Raw genomic sequence first — 22,044 nt, forward strand, 5'->3', positions numbered from 1 at the left:
CCCTGGGTGGGCGTCTCAGTCCTCCAGGCGGTGGGCTTCCTCACGTCGCCAGTGGGCAGGGCGAGTCCGTTGTCTGAACCACCTTCCTGTCTCGTGTCTGTGTGTGCGTCCAGGCCTACCGGCTCTCCCGGGGCAGCGTGTGGGCCATGATCCTCATGCTGTGTCTCATGGCTGCTGTCCTCTCTGCCTTCCTGGACAATGTCACCACCATGCTGCTTTTCACCCCCGTGACCATCAGGTACGTGGACCCCTGCTGTCTGCACATCTGTGGCCAAGGCTCCTTCTGACATCTGCAGAGGGATGATGGTGTCTATCTGCCCATCTCACAGGCTTACTGAGGGGCCGTTGAGCTGATGGTTTGCAGAGCAGATTTGTCTGAACTTCAGGGCATTGTATGTGCCCCACGTTGTCACAGCCATAGAAGCCGCTGCTGCTGCACAAACACCTGCAGGCAGGCAGAAGTCATGGGGCTAGTTTCATGGAGATTATGCTTTAATGGGGGGACAAACAGACAAGAATCTGAAGTGCAAGCAAGCAGGCACTAGGAGCCACCCCCACCCACTGTGTCCCCTCACTTGGGCACTGGCTAGGAGAGATTGGGGTGGCCACCGCAGGGCTGCACCAGGGGTGCCCCTGCTTGTGGAACTTGGTGGCTGCCAGGCCAACTACTCAGCCAGGCTGGCAAGGCTTTGCAGGGTAATGATGGGAAAAAGAAATTCAGTTTAGTTCAATTCAGCGTCTTTTGATTCCACCCACATCAATTATTAGAGATTCATGAGCACCAGAAGCCATTTACGCAGAATCTTCTGAAGCTTAAACTTCAGACCCTGTTCTGGCATAGACCCCTTCCAATGCCAGGAACCCTGTTTTGTACCCATAACTTTGTGTTCCTTATCTTAAAGGTGGTTCCTCGGCCACCCAAGCCTGGGTCCTCCCCTGCATGGATCCATCACATGGTGGCTCTCTGCTCAGTCCTGGGCTACAGGGAGATGAGGCAGGGCTTCCCTCGGGGCTCAAGGGAGTAAGCCTTAGAGGGCCAGTCTTGCTTGGTTTAGGAGGGACCCTGGACAAGTCACTTCTGCTGCTCTGCTCGTTTGTGCAATCAAAGTGACTGACTCTGCAGAGTGGGTGGGTCAGTGCCTTCCAGTACCTGGGGAGTTTTCTGAGGATGAATGAGGGATGGCAGGAAAGCTCTTGAAGGGGGCTATAAACTACCAACAGTGTCAAGCCATGCCCCTTGGACATCTCAGAGGGCAGGAGGTGGACCATGGGATGTGCTCTCTGGGCCATACCCACCTCCTCTGACCAACCCTGTGGCCAACAATAATTTGAGAGCCAGAGTGCTACCAAAACATGCCTCACCTCAGTGTCTCACTGCTCTGTTCTGATGCCAGCCGGGTGAGAGTTGAGAACTCGTTTCCAGGGCTGAGGAGCTGCAGGAAGTGTTCCCCACATCCCTTGCAGCTTTGTGGGCTGAGAGGTTCTTCTCGGTCTTGCAGAATCTATCTATATCCTCACTTCTTTAGGAACTTGCTTTGCAATTTTATGTTACAGTAGTCTAAAAATGACATCTTCCAGGATTCAAGTTTTAGTGTTCTAGATTCACTTCCTGACTTCATCCGCTTTGGTCATATTACTCTACTTTTGCCTGGTCTGAACAATATTAGTTGTGCATATTTGTGCAGCCAGGGCCCTTTAGGTAGGATGCTATCTCTGTGCCCTTTCTAGTGTTGTATATTGATGCACAGTAATTATTTTCTGTAGAAGCATGTCCGGGTGGGCTTGCTGGGGGCCTGATGCTCCTTTGTAGAGTCGCTTTTGCTCCAGGTCCCCAGATATTGGTACTTCCTCTGCTTGCGAACGGCTCCTTGGGCCAGCCCCTCCCTCAGACCAGCTCGGGGAAAGGCTGTCTGTCTGGCTACATTCTGAACTGGTGGCTGGAGGATTCCGGGAATACCCGTGGCTTCAACAGGGATTCTGGTCAGCCCAGAAGTGGGCAGTGTGGAATGGGCAGGTGTGGAGGACATGACTGTATATTTTCTAGACTTTCTTTAGTGCAGTCTTTCCTATCTGTGTGCACCCTGGAGTGTGTCTGTAATTTTGGTTTTGGCAGGGACAGGTCTGGGTGAGACTGGGTAACAAGGCTTTAAAGCTCCCAGATGGCTCTAAAGGCCAGCTCTGGTGGAGAACCACTGCTGGGCATGTGTGTTCCCTTTATGCGGAAGGAGTCTGTGTTTAGTAGGTACCGGGGGGGGGGCGAGGCGAGAGCTTAGGGATCAGCATCTGGGAAGGGGACAGGGGTGAGGGGCTAGCCGGCAGGCTCCACTGGGCAGGCTGAGGCCCCTGCTGTGCCCCCTACCCTGGCCCGGAGAGTGCACATTCACCTGGGCTGGGCCTGCTCTCACTGGGGACCTGTGCACGGGGAACTGTGCTCCCTCAGACCTGTGGGGGTACAGGGCGTCAGATGGATGGCTCAGAGGCAGGCTGACTTCAGGAAGAAATGTGACTCTCCCAGAGCCAGCTCTAAGCTGAGGTTCTAGTCTTTCATCCCCGCTCCTCCCCAGCATTGCCTTCTCATGGTGTGTGTGTGTGTGTGTGTGTATTTGTGCATGTGCCTTCCTGTACCGGCAAGTGGTTTGTAGACATTTGGGTTCCCCACTGGCCTTTGTTGATGTGAATATGTGGAGCTATTTTCATTTCCCTCCACTTGTGACAGATTATGTGAGGTGCTCAACCTCGACCCAAGACAAGTCCTGATTGCAGAAGTGATCTTCACAAACATTGGAGGAGCCGCCACCGCCATTGGAGACCCACCAAATGTCATTATTGTTTCCAACCAGGAGCTGAGGAAGATGGTATGTATCAGTGTAACAGGTTCCTTGCAATAAATGTAGACCTCAGCTTACTGAGCACAACATGGATGTCTTTGCTAGAAATCAAGCTCATCTATGTTACCTCTTCATGTTAGGTACGACTGTCATCTCAAGAATGGGATGTTAGTTCACTGACCCTACAAGGTAGAGTTAGGTGGTCTGAATTGATTGCATTCTCATTCTCATAATATTTTTTTTTTAATCTTCATTTTATTGAGATATATTCATATACCACGCAGTCATACAAAACAAATCGTACATTCGATTGTTCACAGTACCATTACATAGTTGTACATTCATCACCTAAATCAATCCCTGACACCTTCATTAGCACACACACAAAAATAACAAGAATAATAATTAAAGTGAAAAAGAGCAATTGAAGTAAAAAAGAACACTGGGTACCTTTGTCTGTTTGTTTGTTTGTTTCCTTCCCCTATTTTTCTACTCATCCATCCATAAACTAGACAAAGTGGAGTGTGGTCCTTATGGCTTTCCCAATCCCATTGTCACCCCTCATAAGCTACATTTTAATACAATTGTCTTCGAGATTCATGGGTTCTGGGTTGTAGTTTGATAGTTTCAGGTATCCACCACCAGCTACCCCAATTCTTTAGAACTTAAAAAGGATTGTCTAAAGTGTGTGTAAGAGTGCCCACCAGAGTGAACTCTCAGCTCCTTTTGGAATTTCTCTGCCACTGAAGCTTATTTCATTTCCTTTCACATCCCCCTTTTAGTCAAGAAGATGTTCTCCATCCCACGATGCCGGGTCTACATTCCTCCCCGGGAGTCGTATTCCACGTTGCCAGGGAGATTCACTCCCCTGGGTGTCTGATCCCACGTAGGGGGGAGGGCAGTGATTTCACCTTTCAAGTTGGCTTAGCTAGAGAGACAGGGCCACATCTGAGCAATAAAGAGGCATTCGGGAGGAGGCTCTTAGGCACAAATATAGGGAGGTCTAGCCTCTCCTTTGCAGCAACCATCTTCCCAAGGGTAAAACCTATGGTAGAGGGCTCAACCCATCAAACCACCAGTCCCCTATGTCTGTGGTCATGTTAGCAACCATCGAGGTGGGGTAGGCCAATACCCCTGCATATTTTAAAAGAAATGATTGGATAACTTGATCTACTTAGTCCTAATATATTGAATTAATAGGAACTGAGAGGTTTTCCAACTAATATCAAAAACCAAATGATCTGTTCCCTCCCTCTGGAGATATGGTATTTCCTTCTGAGCATGGTAGACATCCATTGAAGAAAGACTTAAGTACTTTTTTTTAAAAAAAGGGCCACAAACTGAAGGTTTTTAGAAATTCTTTAAAAGCCATTATAAATTATAATATATAATTTCTTTGTACACTAAAGACAAAATATTAAAGACATGCAAATGATACTTTACATATCTTAAAAGTTAAAAATTAGAACTATATAGCTAATTTCTATTTGTCATTCTTTGCTCACTAGAAAAATTTCAGTCTCCCTACTGTGAGATATCAGTAAAAATTCTTCCAAATTAGTTTTCCTTATCATAGGTCATATGTTCATGTGTGTGTGTGTGTGTGTGTGTGTGTGTGTGTGTGTGTGTGTGTGTGTGTGTGCGAGCCCATATAGGTGTGTGTTGTCTTCCTTAAAAATACTTAACTCTGAGTTTGTGACTCTAAAGTGTTGACGGCATGTTTGCGGTCCACCTCATGTATCTGAGATTTGGGGTATAACTCAGATGTCTTAGCTAAACTTGACACTTAGCTTAGGCCTGGCAGGACTTCACCAGCCTTGCTGCAGGAGCTGAGTTGTTCAGCCTCTGCTGTTCTATGATCATGTCACCCTGGAGCACATCAGAGTGAAAGAGCCCTGAGATCTGTCCTGGGGGCACCTGCTACAAGGGAGAGAACTATATTTAAAATGCAACACTTGTTTCATTATTTTTATTCTATAGGAATAAATTTATTATAGAAAATAATAAATCACACAAATGAGACTATTGTTATAAACCCAACACCCTAATATTTTGAGGCATGTAGACCTCTGGAGTCTACATGAATAAGATAGAGAGCACAACCTCTGCTTTTGGTTAAGATGGGAACCAGGGACTGTTTTGCTTGCGTGCAACAGACAAAATATATGGAATAATGGTTATCAAGACATGGCATCAGGCAGAAAAGGACAGTGATCCCCTAGAGACAAGAAACCAAAGATGTGAACTCTTTGATATCCCTAGTTTATTCCCTTAAGAAAGTTTCCAGGATCAGATAAATAGAAAAATAGCAAGACTTAAACCTAACCATATTAATAATCATATAAATGTAAATGGACTAAACATCTCACTTAAAAGGCAGGGATTGTCAAATTGAACAGGAAGAAAAAAGCATGATATAACTCTACGCTGCTTACAAAACACACACTTAAAATATAAAAAAGTAAATAAAAGTAAAGGAACAGCAAAATATATACTGTATTAAGACTTGTTAGAAGAAAGCAGGAGTGGCTATGTTAATATCTGACAAAGTAGACTGTAGAGCAAAGAATATTACCAGGATCAAAGAAGGGCATTTCATGATAATGAAGGGGTAAATTCATAAAGAAGACATAACAATCCTGAACATTTATACAACCAATGGCAGAGCTTGAAAATACATAAAACTAAAAGTGATAGAACTGTAAGGAGCAAAAGATACATCCTCAGTTATAATTAGCGATTTCAATACCCTTTTCTCAATAATTTATGGAACAAGTAGACAAAAATCAGCAAGAATATAGAAGACTTGAGCACATTATCTACCAACTTGACCTAGTGGACATTTATAGACAACTTCCACCCAACAACAGCAAAACGTGTGTTCTTTTGGACCTGACTCAAGCTTGTAAAATGAAAGGCTCTGCATTTTACATAAGATAAAATATCCATCCTTATCAGACAGGTGCAGGCACCTGGTTCCTCAAATATGAATGTGGGACCCTGCAAGGAGCACCAAAGCAGGAGTGTTGGACAGGCAGACAGCACTAGCCAATAGACAGAGAAAATAAAATTCCACAAAAACCACACAGAGTGAAGAAACAACTCCCCAGACCCTGGTGGCCCATCATCGACAGTTACATGAGGCAGAAAAAAGGCAAGGTAAGAATGTTGTGGAAGACATGTCCACATAGAAAGGTTAGGATCATCTTTTTTTGATGATAACATATTTCTCTCTGTCATGTCCACTAAAAAGAGAATCTTGACTGATATGCTGAGAGATTTTGACCAAATTCTGGGGGGAACACAGGAAAAGCCATAATAAGTAAAAACTTGAATTTCCATGTGTCATTTAAAAATCTTTGCTCTCTCTACTCTGACCACAATTCCATGATTTAATCATTATGTGATCTTGGACAAGTCACTCAACATTCTGATCTCAGTTGCCTCATCTATAAAGTGGGTCTGTGTCATTCCTGTGTCACAAATGTTCAAGTGACCTTATGAAGCTATTATTCAGTTTCGGTTTCAGGGTGGACACAAATAGTTTAGACTTGTGAGACTTTTGACCTTATCTATAACCCTGACCAAGCCCCTTCCCACCTGTAATTCTTAGATTGCTGGGAACTGAGTAAGAGGATTCCTTAGCCCCCACTCCATCCAGAGTTCAAGTGATGCACAACCGTTGTTCTACCAGACTGTTCTGTTTATAGACAAGTGGCTGTCCTATCATTTCATGTGGCACTCTGCATGCTGACCTTATATGAAGACAATGCTGCCCATCTGCCCACAGAAATAAACAGATTTGCAGTGGAAAACAAACAAACAATGAGTGGCCAGCCTGAGGGCTTTAGTTTGCTGGTCCCTGCTCTAACACCTATATTAGAAAAGAAGAAAGAAGTCTCAAATCAATGACCTCAGCTTCTACCCTAAGAAACTAGAAAGAGAAGAGCAAATTAAACTAAAAATAAACAGAAGAAAATTATAAGGCCAGAAAAAGAAAAAGAGTAGAGAAAGTCAATGAAAATAAAAGCTGGTTCCTTATCAAAATCATAAATATTGACACACTTCTGGCCAACTGATGAGGGAAATAAGGAAGAAGACACAAATTACAAATTATAAAGAGATGACAGCACTACAGAGTATGCAGATATTAAAAACATAGTTAGGAAGTATAATGCCAATAATTTTGACAACTTAGATGAAATGGGCAAATTCCTCAAAAGACACAAACTAATAAATCTCACTCAAGTAAAGCTAGATAACCTGAGTTGCCCTATATCTATTAAAGAAATCAAATTTTTAGTTAAAAACCTTCCCACTAAAAAAATAATAACAAAGCAAAAAGAAGAAAACAAAACCACAAAACAAAAAAAGCAAATAAGAAAACCCCAGGCCAGGAAGGCTTCTTTGTTGATTTTTACCAAATTTTTAAGAAAGAAAAATACCATAATACCAATTTGATGCAAAAGTTTACAGTAAATTGAAGAGGAGGGAATATTTCCAAACTCATTCTGTGAGGCCCGGATATCTAAACCAGACAAAACTAGTATAAGAAAATAAAACTGTATATTCTTACAAACATATGTGAAAAACTAAAAGGAAAAATAGGGATCTAATTCAATGATATATAAATTAGATAATGCCTCATGACCAAGTTGAGTTTATCCCAGGAATGCAAGGTTGGTGTAATAACTGAAAATCAATCAACATAATTTACTAAGCTAACAAACTGTTCTGGTTTGCTAATGCTGCCATTTTGCAAAACACCATAAATGGATTGCCTTTTATGAAGGGCATTTATTTGGTTACACAGTTATAGTCTTAAGGCCATAAAGTGTCTGAGGTAAGACGTCAACAGTAGGGTACCTTCACTGGAGAAAGGCCATTGGCATCTGGAAAACCTCTGTTAGCTCGGAAGGCATGTGGCTGGCATCTGCTGATCTCAGGTTGCATTTCAGAATGGCATTCTCCAAAATGTCAGTGTCAGCTTCCAAGGGCCATCTTCAAAATGTCTGTCTCAGCTGCAGTAACTCTCCAAAATGTCACTCTCAGTTGTTCTCTGTGTTCCTTCTGTCAGTTCATTTATATGGCTCCAGTGATTTAATTCAGACCCACCCTGAATGGGTGGGGTAACACCTCCATGGAAATTATCCAATCAAAAGTTCCAACCCAATCAACACTAATACATTGGCTCCTACAAGATTGCATTAAAGAATATGGCTTTTTTCTGGGGGACATAATATATACAAACTGGCACATGAACTAAAAGAGAAAATCCATGTAATATCTCAATAGAGGAAGAAAAAACATTTGGCAAAATCCAACACCATTACTGATAACATCTCTCAACCATGTAGGGTTAGAAGAGAACTTCCTCAACTTGATAAAGGATACCTTTGAAAAGCACATAACTAACATGATACTTGATTAGGCAAACCTGAATGTTTCCTCCTAAGATCAGAAACAAGACAGGATGTCTGCTTTTACAACTTCTATTCAACATGGAGGTTCTAACTGGTACAATACACAAGAAAAGAAACACAAGGCATACCTATTAGAAAGAAAGAATTGTTTGCAGATGGCATGATGTTCATGTAGAAATCATGATGGGATCTACACAAAAGCTTCTAAAACTGATTAGTAAATTTGGTGAGGTTGTGGGATGTAAAATCGATAAACAAAAATTGTATACAATATACAAAAATCAATATAGAATAGTCTAGCAATAGGCTACTGGAAATTGAAAATGAAATGCATTTTAAATAGCATGAATATATAAAATACTTCTGGATAAATCTGTCAAAAATATTTAAGACCTTTACACTTAGAACTACAAAATATTGCAGAAAGTAATTACAGAAGGCTTAAGTAAATGGAGGGATATACTTTGTTTATGGGTCACAAGATGCAATATTATTGTATATCAATTTTCCCCAAATTGATCTGTAAATGAAGACAATTCCCATGGGAACCACAGCAGGCTGCTGCTGCTTCTTTTTTCTTTCTTTCTTTCTTTCTTTCTTTCTTTCTCTCTCTCTCTTTTTCTTTCTTTCTTTCTTTTTTTGTGGAAATCAAGAACCTGATTCTAACATTTATATGGAAATTCAAAATATCCAAAATCGTCTAAAGAATATTGAAAGTGAAGAACAAAATGGGAAGGCTAATACTACCTAATTTCAAGACTACTTATAAAACCACAATAATTAAGACTGTGAGGCTCTGGCATCAAGATAGGGCACAAATGGAACCAAAGAGGAAACCTGACGTAAACCCACACATACATACACAACTGAGTTTTGACACAGCCACGTTGGCGCAGAGTCAATTCAGTGGAGGAAAGAGTCTTTTTCACAGACACTCTAGAAAGAATTTGATATTTACATATAGGAAAAGTGAAATTCTATCCATACCACCACTGTATCTAAAAATTAACTCAAAGTGATCATAGACATAAGTGTAAAATCTAAAATTTGAACTCTCTAGAAGAAAATACAGGCTGTGGTTATAGACTAGGTATAGAAATAGCATGAAGGTGGAGTAAGAATGTGGGCTACGTATTTCATTAAGTTGCTTCTGGACTTGGCTTTCCATTTTTGTTAATTTCTATCTTTTTATGACAAAATATTAATCAATACTCTGTTCCTAGCTGGCATCTCATTACTATTAATGTAAAATCCTAGGCACTCTGTCCTTGGATACAAATTGAACTGATTCTGCCGTTGCAGCCTGCCTCTAGCGTCTCTGAATTCTCTACGCGATAGGCTGAGACTGGAGACAGGCCCTGGGTCTCGGGTCCCGGGTCCTATGCGGAGGGAAGGCGCGCTCTGCGGAGCCACGCCCACCCTCAGACAGCCACGCCCACCCCACGCCCACACAGCCACGCCCACCCGCACAAGCCCCGCCCACCATAGCCACGCCCCAAAGCCACGCCCATCCCAGCTACGCCCACGCCCCCCGCCACGCCCACAAACCCCCAGCTGGAGCGCGGCGGAGGCCCGGCTCAGGCTCCCGGCACGTTTTCAGAGCTATGTGGACAGGGGACACCTTTGGGGATGTGCCGCGGCCTTAGGGCCATCCTTGTTTACACCGACTTCCTTGTCTTCCACCCAAAGGACCGCCCCTGAATTTCTGGGTTAAGCAGTTTCTCACAGAAAATAAATCTAATGAACGGCCGTCTGTGGCTAATCAAGCGCTCTTACTTTATGTGACAGCAGTTCAGAGATAATGGAGACAGAAATGAGTTCCCAGGGAAGGCGCCTTCAGTGATATCTAACGTATAAAGCGTCATTAATAATGACAGAGCAGGCATCCATTTGCATTACACAATGCACAAATTTATTTTGCAGTATTTGGTTCATCAATCAACTGAAATAGGAAGAAAAAAGATTATAAAACAAAATTTAACTTTGAAATTAAATTTTGAAATATTCACAAAGAAAATTAATGTGTAATATGAAATTCAGGTAAGTAATAAACAAATCAGCCTTTGGAATGGTAAAAAAATGTCACACCTGGCAAATTATGGATAATCTCTGAGGAATAGGCAGAGTTAGAGAAGTGTGTGAGGGGAGTGCTTTCCACTTACATTTTCACCCCTTCTCATTAGCCTCCAGTCTCCTGGAAGGGCACTGTTAGGATTTCCAGCACTGAATGGGTGGGTGGAAAGATCTGCAGGCCTGCCCCCTCACCATGCTGACAATCACAACTCCCCCTCCCCACCCCACCTGGAAGCCTGGCTCTGCAGGCCTCCGGGTTGCACGTGCACCTCCTTCCCCTCACCTGCTGGCAGGTGCCAGTGTGCTGGTTACACTTGCTCACTTGTGTCTCCTCCAGGGAGAATCATTAGAAGTGAGCACAACTTTTCACCTACCTTTTGACCAGCTATCTTTTCCACACTACTTGAAAGTTCTCCTTGGAGGACTCGTGTTCCCTCATTCTTCTGGGTACCGTCTTACAGTTCAAAGAATGGCTTTTCCATGCCCTCCCTGAGCGTGCCAGGATGCCCGGCACAGGGTTTTCTCCCCACACACCTCTTCAGTAGTCACGGGCCCCAGGGTTCTTCTCTGACTGCTTTTCCCTCTTGGGCCATGTCTTCTGCGATGGAGCTGGCCCACCACCAGTCCTGTGTGCTGGAACTTCCACATCTGTATCTCTGGGTTGAGCTGTGTCTCCCACAAAGGACATGTCCAAGTGTAGCCCCTGGTCTGGAGAATGTGACCTTATTTGGAAACAAGGTCTTTGAAGATGTTATAAGTTAAGATGAGGCCAAACTGGATTAGAGTGGGCCATTAATCCAATATGGCTTGTTCCTTATAAGAAGGGGAGGATCAGAATCAGATAAGCAAAGCGAGTGAGAATGACGTGTGATGAGTGAGATGGAGATTGGGTTGTGCCACAACCAAGGAACACCGAGGACTGCCAGCCAACCGCAGAAGCCAGGAGAGGGGTCTGCAGCAGGTTCCTCCCTGCAGACCTCAGAGCCTTCACGGCCCTGCCGACACTTGACTTAGGACTTCCACCCCAGAACTGTGAGGTGATACATTTCAGTCATTTTAGGAGCAGCTCCACCCATGTGGACTATAGATTTCTAAATAGGAAGGTCCAATACAAGATTCATCGGCTTTTTCATCACCGGTTCCTAGATTGCTGCGGAACTCTCCTTATTTGAGCTCCAAACATGATTCTATTTTCAGATTAGACTTGAACATTTCACAAAACATCCAATTGATGAAGTTAAACACTCTGTAACAACTTCTGTGAGTTTTTCCTCTGAAGAATTAAAATAAGCAATTTGACTTAAACCACCCCCTATGAATCATTTGACTCTTCTGACATCCCAGATCTAGCCTGAGATCACCTTCCTAGAAGACGGTACTGGTGGCCTGGAGTCCCAGGGCTGAATTCTCCATAAATGCATGCAGCTTACAAGGCTGTGAATGAGCCAATCTGATTCCAGTGGGCCCAATTTTGGTTGTTTTGCACCTCTACATTTGGCCACTTACTTCATTGAATGAGGATAATGTACAAAATTGAAAAGAAAATAACTGTGTGTGGGGGGATGGTGGGGAGGAAAGTGTCAAGATAGAACCACCACCTTGCAAGAAGGAAGAGACAGAGTAAAGCCCTGTGTTGCTGTGTGACAGGGCTGGCTTTGCGTAGAAACACAGCTGAGGGGAGCAGGGTTCTGGGGCACAGGTGTGCAAGGCCCAGACACACCCACCTGATGAGCTCAGTCGAAATGCTTCATCCTTCTGTGCATTGTAGCTGCCTGTATTAATTCTTAACATCACCAGTTTGGATTTATCTGTTCTGCATTGCTCTTACTTGATAAATTCACCCATTACAACACTGATGGCAACCAAATATTTTCATTCTGTGCTGCATTATTTTGTTGTGAAGACACCCCTAGGATGCCTTACGCCTTTTTTTTTCTTCAATCTACCTATCAATTTTCTTTTTTTCAATTGTCCCATCATTGCTAAATGGGTCAAAACTTTATGGTTGTTATGTTTGGCAAACCAAGCCAAGTTTGAAATTAGATGGGAGAGCCTGTTTTGCTTTTTCCCTCCTAAGGTGCTTGCCATTCATGTAAGAATTCATTTTCTAGCATAAAAGAGAAAAATAAATCTTCAGGGTCTTCTCTATTGTGGTAAAGGGCACAAGTTCCAGAGCTCCATGCTGGGTGCTGACCTCGAGTGGGGCTGTACTCTCTCTCCGCTGGGCGTCCCCCGCCGCCATTACCTGGTGCTCCCCTGCTCGGCTTCAGCACTCGGTCCCTGGGGAGCCCTGAGCAGGGAGCTGCCAGCTGGACAGAGAAGCCTGGGCCTGCCATTTCACCCTCCTTTTCCATTTCCAGGGCCTGGATTTTGCGGGATTCACAGCACACATGTTTGTTGGGATTTGCCTCGTTCTCCTGGTCTCCTTTCCATTCCTCAGACTTCTTTATTGGAACAAAAAGCTTTATAACAAGGAGCCCAGTGAGATTGTTGGTGAGTATCAGCACCTTTTCATGTATCTTCAGATTTCATTGCTGTTATATATATATACATATGTATATATACACACATATATATACAGTTCCAGTTTGCTAGAGCTGCCATCATGCAAAATACCAGAAATGGGTTGGTTTTTATAAAGGGGATTTATTAGGTTACATGTTTACAGTTCTAAGGCCATAAAAGTGTCCAAACTACAGCATCAACATGAGGATACCTTTCTGAAGAAAGACTGATGGCATCCGGAACACCTCTGTCCACTGTGCAGGCATGTGGCTGGCATCTGCTGGTCCTTTACTCCCAGGTTCTGGTTTCCAAATGGCTTTCTCCAAAATGCCTCCGGGCTTCTGTCTTCACTTCTCTCTCTCAGCTCCTGTGCATCCTTACTTCTTTCTCCCAGGACATTTCTCTCTAAGCATCTGGGAGTCTTCTCTTAGCTTCTCCAGAGCAAACTCTGGGCTTCGTCTCTTAGCTTAGCATCTCCAAACGTCCTTCTGTCTGCATCTCCAAGTGTCTCTAGGAGTCAGCAAGCATCTGAGTGTGTGTCAGCTCTTAGCTTCTCTCCTAAATACTCCAGTGAACTAATCAAGACCCACCCTGAATGGGTGGGGCCACACCTCATGGAAATAACCCAATCAAAGGTGTCACCCACAGGTGGGTGAGTCACATCTTCATGGAAACTCTCAATCAGTATGTTCCACCCAACAACATTGGGTTAAAAGATCATGGCTCTTCTTGGTTCCATGACAATTTCAAACCAGAATATATATAATTTTTTTTTTTTTTCAGGGTAAGTTCAGGGAAGTTCCCACAACAAGGTGGGAAGTGTTATCACATTTAGAACATCAGGGTGACTGTCTGCTTTTAGGGTGTTTAGATTTGTGAGCTATGTCTCTTTCACTGCCTATAAAGTGAGATGGGTGACAGGTGGGAAGTAATGGCCACCATACATGGTTCAAATGTTGTGACATGATGAAACACATACACCAATAGCACGCAGTACAAATATACCATGTAGATGGATGTTCTCATCTTATGCAACAGTTGGAGTATTAAATGGGATAACAAAATGGGGTCATAGTCCAGGACAGAGGTGCAATTTAAACATGCGAATCAAAAGCACGTTGGTGAGGTATCAGCCTGCAGGAAGTGGGCTTGCAGCTGTCTTTATTGCTTTGCATTCTCCTCACTTAAAAATGTCAGTGGGTATTTTATTGAGAACGTCACTATTAGGATATAGATTACAGATGCAGATCCCTTGGGAACCAGCCAGCCTCCTCTTGGGGGACTCAGAAGGCAACCCTGTACAGTTGATGAGCAGCAGGCCCCTTGGACTGATGGGGTTTCCTTCCTCCGTGACCTCAGATGAAAGGGTTGATAGTCCGTACTTAGAGTTTGCAGCATACAAAGATTTTATTTTTATCTTCTTCATCCCATACTATTCCTCTGTCCTTGTATTTTATGGTGTTTTGATTTTTGTTTAATTTTAATAAGATAATCAAATTGCCTTTCTGGTGACTTGCAGTGACTGTTCTTGCCAACATTACACATGGGGTGGTGGCCCTGCCTTCCTGCCATGTGTGACTTTCCTGTGATTCAGAATCTATTTCTGTTCCAGTTAGGAAAACATTGTCTTATATACCTTCTGAGAGTCACTTAGACATATTCCTATACATAAAACAAGCTTGTTCTTGGGAAAACTTAGTCACCTCTACAAGGAAAATCAGATAAGCAGAAACTGCTATTTTAGGCAGTGTTTAATGACCAAATGCACAAAAAATTGGAATACCTTTGTGGCTATGAAAATGGTACTTCAGATGAAATCAAGGAATAAGAAATCCCTGGGTGGCCCCTCGGCCTTCTGAAAGAAGGCGATGTGTGCTAATGAAGGCTGCTTCCAGCTGTCCACAAGGGATGGGAGCCTCATTTGCTGAGGCTAACCCCAGTGTGGGGAGAAGGCTGGGGGCCTGAGCCCCTGGCTCTCGGGGAGAAGGGGACAGTCTGGCAGCAGTGTGGCGAGAGCTTCCTGTGGGACAGGACCAGCCCGTTGGCATCGTCCAACTCATTTTGGAGGATGAGTGGGCTTTTTGGGATTTTTGCTTTCAGTGGTGTTAGAAGATTTGGTTGGCCCTGACCCAGGCAGTGATTGGGGCCCTGGGACCCTAATTACATCTTAACATATTGTGCCGGTTTGAATGTATTGTGTCCCCCAAATGCCATTATCTTTGTGGTCTTGTGGGGCAGAGATTTGCTTGGAATGTGCCCCACCCAGCTGTGGGTAATGATAATTTTGATGAGATGTTCCCATGGAGGTGTGGCCCCGCCCATTCGGGGGCTGGGCCTTGATCAGTGGAGCCATATAAAACATGCTGACTCAAAGAGACTAAAGGCAGTGCAGCTGTGAGTGATGTTATTTGAAGAGGAGCAAGCTTGCTAGAGAGGAATGTCCTGGGAGAAGCCATTTTGAAACCAGAACTTTGGAGCAGACGCCAGCCATGTGCCTTCCCAGCTAACAGAGGTTTTCCGGATGCCATTGGCCATCTCCAGTGAAGGTACCCGATTACTGATGTGTTACCTTGGACGTTTTGTGGCCTTAAGACTGTAACTGTGTAGTGAAATAAACCCCCATTTTATAAAAGCCTGTCCATCTCTGGTGTTTTGCATTCTGCAGCATTAGCAAACTAGAACACGTATGATCAGCAGTTCTTTGGGGTTACATTGTTTCCCAGGCATTGAGAGGGTCTCTGAAATCTGGGTCAGAGGCTGTGGGATGTGCTCAGGGAGAGCCCAGCTCTGGGCTGGACTGGCCTCCATCCCCCAGGGACGCTCACTGGCTGGTGTCACACACTGCCCCTGGTTGCCAGTCCTTTGTCTGGATCTGGGGAATTCAGACCAAAACAAATTAATTAAAAATCAAAATATATTGTAACATGGATTGCCCCTGGCTGCTGATATCCTAGGGCCTGCACGATGCTCTATCCCATGTCTATTTCAAAGTTCCTGAGATGACCATGAGTTCTCCCTGATTCAAACAAAGCTCAACTTACGTCTCCTTACTTGCCTCTGTCCTCCCTTGCATGGGTATGAAGGAGAGAGAGCTCACCTTAGGTCTCTGCACGGACCCTGCCAGCGTCTCTGGGGCACCAGAAGGCAGGAATATGAAAAGGCTTCTGCACAACCCAAACTGGGGGAGAGCTCAGCCATGTGTAGAAGGGACACTACAGTCGATGCCTTGCAGGTTGGGGGTTCCAGATGGGACACTCTGGGGAGGGTGGCTGATCAGTTCACAGAGGTCCTTAAACTCATCAGTGTACCCAGTCAGTAAAAAGAATGTGTCATAAGAAAAGAGGTGGATATAACCCACTTTAGAAATAGTGACTCAAGAGCCAGGGTTTCTCCAGCAAGTCTTCCTCACTGGCCGAGACCCTTGTCTTGGAAGTGGCCCCTCCTTGGTGTCCCAGGCATTGTTTACTGTTGGACGGGGTTTGTCTTCCTTCATTGACTGTGAACTTACTGAGTGTGGGAGAAGCACCTTACTTGTTTTTGTGTCCCCCATGCTAAGCACAATGTCGAGTACACGTGATCCTCTTCTAAATGCACATGGAACTGAGCAGAGTGGAAGTTCCATGGTCTACATTGCCAAGTGTGTCCCATAGAAACAGTGGGTGCATCAGGCCATTGGGATCACCCAGTGCTGTTTCCTTTCCTCTGAGTGGCTCCATGATTAGGAAGCAACCTCCTGACTGCAGTTTTGTTCTGTCTGGATTTGCCTACAGGAAGAGAAGATATTAACTGGCAATACAGTTACTTCAATTTGTAGACTTGTTCTAGTGCTTCCTGCAGATTATTAAAGGGAATTCTGGCTTATACACCAGCCTCTTGTGAGTTTGGACAGTGTGAGTCAGTCTGTTGAGTCCACTGGGTCTGCACAATGAAGGGTGAGCCCTGGTTCGTATGACGGCCTTGAGGGATGCAAGCCATTTGATTCTCAATTGTGAGGAAATCAGAGGTTCTTCTCTGCTGGAATTTTGCTGTTTATGCTTTCCTGGGAATATAGACAAAAGAGGGAAAAGCAGCAGACCTTTCTTTTGTCTGGACAGCCAACATTTTATTGACCAGCTCTGTCTCTCAGAAAGTGAGGAGGCTCTTGCTGTGACTGAAATGTTTCTTGAGGTTAGTTCTGGCATTGGACTTTCCCCATGTGGTTCTCCTGTTGTTGCTTTGTGATACTTTGTGTTTTTCAAGGAGTCACCTATTTCTTACATCTTTACCTTACCGTCCACTCTTGCCTTCTTGAGACATAACCCCTGACCCTCCACAGGCTGGAATTAAGTACCGTCCATTGAGTGACTCTAAATTGGGGTACTCAGTGTCTCTTTTTGTGTAGCTTTCATTATGGCATCAATTGTTAGAATTACAGAAAAGGATAGCTACTGTTTGAATTTTTTTAGAAACTTCCTTTATCATTAGATTGATTTGGAGCATATGCAATTTTTAAAAGCAGCTTTGCTTAGGTATAATTGACCTCCATTAAACTGCAGATATGTAAAATGTACAATTTGTTTCTTTTTATATATACACCCATGAAACCATCACCCCACTCAAAATACTTATCTATTCATCATATTCATCACTCCCCAAATTTCCTTGTATCCTTTTGTAATCTCTCCTCCTCCCACCTCCCTGCCTAAGCTTTCTGTCCTGGAGGTTAGTTTTATAGAATATTATATTAATTGAATCATACAGTATCTACTCTTTCTTGTCTGCGTTCTTACATTCAGCATGATTATTTTGAGATTGATCCAAAATCATATATGAATAGTTCATTCCTTTTTATTGCTGAGTAATATTCCATTATACAGATATAAAACAATTTGTTTTTCCATTCACCTGTTGCTGGTCATTCATGCTATTTTCAGTTTTTGGTTATTTCAAATAAAGCTGATATTGAACATTTGTGTAAAAGATCTCTTGATTGACATTGGCTTTCTTTTCTCATGTGTAAACACCTAGAAATGAGATGGGTGAGTCATATAATAGATGAATGTTTAACTTTTTAAGAAGATGCTAAACTGTTCTTCAAAACATCTTGTACCATTTTATATTCCCGCCAGCAGTGTGAGAAGGTTCTGGTCTCCCCGCATCCATGCTGCACCAGTCCTGATCAGGCTCTTTCATTTTAGCCATTCTGATAGGTGTGAGGTTGCAGCTCACTGTGGCTTTAATTTGCATTTCCCTAATGGCTAATGATGTTGACCTTTTCGTGTGTTCACTTGGCATCCATATGTCTTCTCTGGTAAGTATCTGTTAAAATTTTTTGTCCATTATTTTGGTGGGGGTTATTTTCTTATTATAGAATATTCAGAGTTCCTTCTGTATTCTGGATACAAATCCTTTATCACACATATTCTTTGCAAATATTTTCTCTCAGACTGTGACTTTTTTTATTTTCCTAACAGTATTTTTCAAAGTGCAGAAGTTTTAAAGTTTGATGAAATTCAATTTATGATTTTTTTTTTTTAATTTTAGGAGTTATTCTTTTGGTGTAGTATCTAAGAAATCTTTGCCTAGCCCAAGGCTGCATAGATTTTTTCCCTTATGTTTTCTTCTAGAAGTTTTTATAGTTTTTGTTTGCACATTTAAGCCTGTGTTTCTTTGAATTGCTTTTGTATCTGGTGCAGGTCATGGATTGAAGGTTTTTGGTTTTGTTTGTTTTGTTTTGTTTTGTTTTTGCATGTGAATATCCAATTGCTCCAGCACCGTTTGTTGGAAAGGCCATTATTTCCCTTTCGAATTGCCTGTGTACCTTTGTAAAAAATCAGTTGTCCATAAATATGTAAGTCTATTTCTGGTCTCTATATTCTACCATTGATCTACTTGTCTATCTTGATGCCATTACCACATTTTCTTGATTACTGTCCTTTCATAATAGGTCTTGAAATCTGGTAGCATTTGTCCACAAACTTTGTTCTTCTTTTTCAAAGTTGTTTGGTCATCTTGGGTACTTAGAATTTTCACATGAATTTCAGAGTCAACTTGTCAATTTTAACCAAAAAGCTTATTGAGATTTTGATTGGGATTGTGTTGACTCTATAGATCAATTTGGGGAGAACTGGAATCTTATAACTTCTGAGTCTTCTGACCCATGATCAAGGTATATCTCTCCATTTATTTAGGTCTTCTTTAATTTTTTTCAGTAATGCTTTGTAGTTTTCATTTTAAGGCTTATGTATCTCTTGTCAAGTTTATCTCTATTTCATAGTTTTGATGTTGTAGTAAATTGTATTTTTAAAAATGTCAATTTCTAGTTATTTTCTGCTATATATAGAGAACAGTTGATTTTTATGTATTGCTCTTATATCCTGCAGCCTTTCAAACTCCTTTGTTATGTTCTGGTCACTTTTTTCTGGTTGATTCCATTAGATTTTATACCTGGATGATCATGTCATCTGTAAATAAAGACAGTCCTATTTCTTCCTTTCAAATCTGGTGCCTAGTCTTTTTCTTGCTTTTTGCACTGGCTAGAATCTCAAGTATAATGCTGACTAGAAATGGAACAATCATCCTTGTTTGTTCTTCATATTAGTGGGAAAGAATTTAGCTTTTCACTATTAAGTGTGGTGTCAACTGTAAGTTTTTCATAGATACTCCTTATCATATTAAGGAAGCTCTCTGTTACAGCCCGAGGGGGCTTTGCCAGTCAAAAGGCCAAAGAAGACACCGAGCATTTTCTGAAACATGAACTTCATTTGGGGCTTACTCACAGGGAGGCAGAAGTCAGGAGAAACTAAACAGCTTTTTTCTTGCCAGGTGGGTATGGCTTTTGCAGGGAAGTTGGCCACGTGATTGAAAGAGGACAGCAAGCCAGTTATAAGGGTTTATGACAAAGACATTTCTAAGGGTGGGAGAGCATCCTGTGACATGGGGGTGGTGCAGGAAGGGAAGAATTATAGGATGGGGCTTTGTAAATAACCACAAGAGCGATAATACTGGGGGCCAGGAAGCAGGTAGACTAGATTAACATTCTTGCTCTTTCATGAGACCAAGAGTTTCTTACCTCCTGCTTACTTCCCATTTAAAGTTACAATTTACCCTTTTTCTCTTTACTGGCTTATAAAGATGACAGGTTAAACATTTGCTGCCTAGCTCATGCAGACAGCTGTGTATCAAGGTCCACAGAACTGTTTTGTTCAGGCCAGGGGCTGCCACACTCCCTTCTGTTCTTAGTTTGCTGACATTTTTATTATGAATGGATATTAGATTTTATCAGATGGTTTTCTTGGGTCTATTGAGGTGATCATATGGATTTTACTTTTTGATTTGTTGATATGGTGAATGATTTTGACTGATTTTCAAATGTTAAGTCAACCTTGCATTCCTGGACTATACCCCACTTTGTCATAAAATATTATCAATTTTATTTATTAATATATTTGATTTGCTAAAATTTTGTATCATATGTTTGTATCTATGTACATTGAGAGTATTGGTGTGTAGTTTTCTTTGTTGTACTCTCCTTGTTTGCTGTCATTGTAGGATGAGTATGGAAGTATTCAGTCTTCTTCAATTTTCTGGAAGAGTTTGTATAGCATTGCTATTATTATTATTATTATTATTATTTGCTGTGTCTTCAGCAAATAGAATCCACAAGTGTGGGTGATGAAAGTCTGGACAAGCTAGTGACCTGGGACAGGAGCAAGTGGACATGGCAAAAACTGTTCCTGTGTCCTGAACTGATCATGGGGCATGACGCTGCCCTGGAATTTTTAAATTTACAGTAGGCACCTCATTCTACCTTGTTGGAGGACCACCCCTGGAATTTACCCATTTATTTTTCCCCTTTAGCATGTAGCATGGCATTTTACACCTATGGCGTGTTTGATAAATGTGTTGACTGAGAAATTACAGACTGAGCTGTAAGATAACAAAAGCATTTGTTTGGGTTATTAGAATTGCTAAATTCTGGGAGCACAGATTCAGGTAGCAACCCAAACTGTATCCTGTCTTGGGGCTTCCAAGGAAGGGCTTTTTTTTTTATCTACAGATTTTATTGAGATATATTCACATACCATATATTCCATCCAAAGTATGCAATCAGTGTCTCACAGTATTCTCACTTAGTTGTGCAATCATCACACTCAATTTTAAACAATTTTCTTGTTCCAAAGAGAAAAATATCAGATAGACACACACACACACACAAAGAAAACCCAAAACACCCCATATCCCTTATCCCCCCAATTATTTACCCGTAGTATTGGTGTGATACACATTACTGTTGATGAAAAAATATTAGGGTGTTACTGTTAAATATAGACTATAGCATGCAATAGGTAATTTTTCCCATATACCACTCTATTATTAACTCTTTGTACCAGTGTCATACATTTGTAGTAGCTCATGTGAGAACTTATTTATATTTGTTGTGTTAATCAGTGACAGACATGACTTTAAACAACCCCTTTCAATCAAATTCACCTACTATATGGAACTATTATAATCCCAATAACAAACTACCATCTCCTCTATCCATTCCGAAACATTTAAGTTCAACCTCGTTAACAATTCTGTACGTATTAGGTAACCGCTCCCCCTTCTCTAGCTTCTGTCTATCTCTAGGTCCTCCATATTCTACATTTTAAGCATCTGAGTTTTCATTTTCTACATAGTTCATATTAGTGAAATCATACAATATCTCTCCTTTTGTATCTGGCTTATTTCACTTAGCATTATGTCCTCAGGGTTCATCCATGTTGTCACATGTTTCAGGACCTCATTCCTTTTTACTGTTGAATAATATTCCATTGAATGTATATGCCACATGTTTATCCACTCAGTCTGTTGATAGACATTTGGATTGTTTCCAACATTTGGCAATTGTGAATAAAGTCACTATGAATGTCTGTGTGCAAATGTCTGTCCATGCCCCTGCTTTCAGATCTTCTGTGTGTATACCTAATAGTGGAATTGCTGGGTCATAAATCAACTCAATATATAGTTTTCTAAGGAACCATCAAGCTGTCTTCCACAGCAGCTGTACCATTATACATTCCCACCAGCAATGAGTAAGAGTTCCAGTTTCTCCACATCCTCTCCAGCATTTGTAGCTTCCTGTTTGTTTAATGGCAGCCATTCTAATTGGTGTGAGATGGTATCTCATTGTGGTTTTGATCTCCAGAATACCTAGTGAAGATGAACATCTTTTCATGTGCCAAGCAAGG

The 22,044-nt window shown here is 42.2% G+C and overlaps 1 protein-coding gene across 1 annotated transcript in view; it reads left to right on the plus strand.

Annotated features, from left to right (window-relative positions):
- OCA2 (OCA2 melanosomal transmembrane protein) overlaps positions 1-22,044 on the plus strand; it is a 386,050-nt gene that overhangs the window by 163,802 nt on the left and 200,204 nt on the right. The window contains exons 13-15 of the mRNA XM_037832810.1: positions 114-238; positions 2,717-2,855; positions 12,685-12,817. Coding sequence (XP_037688738.1) covers positions 114-238; positions 2,717-2,855; positions 12,685-12,817 — 397 coding nt within the window. The remainder of the gene's footprint in view (positions 1-113; positions 239-2,716; positions 2,856-12,684; positions 12,818-22,044) is intronic.

The sequence above is a fragment of the Choloepus didactylus genome, chromosome 4 (genome assembly GCF_015220235.1).
Source record: "Choloepus didactylus isolate mChoDid1 chromosome 4, mChoDid1.pri, whole genome shotgun sequence".
NCBI classification, from domain to species: Eukaryota; Metazoa; Chordata; class Mammalia; order Pilosa; family Megalonychidae; genus Choloepus; species Choloepus didactylus.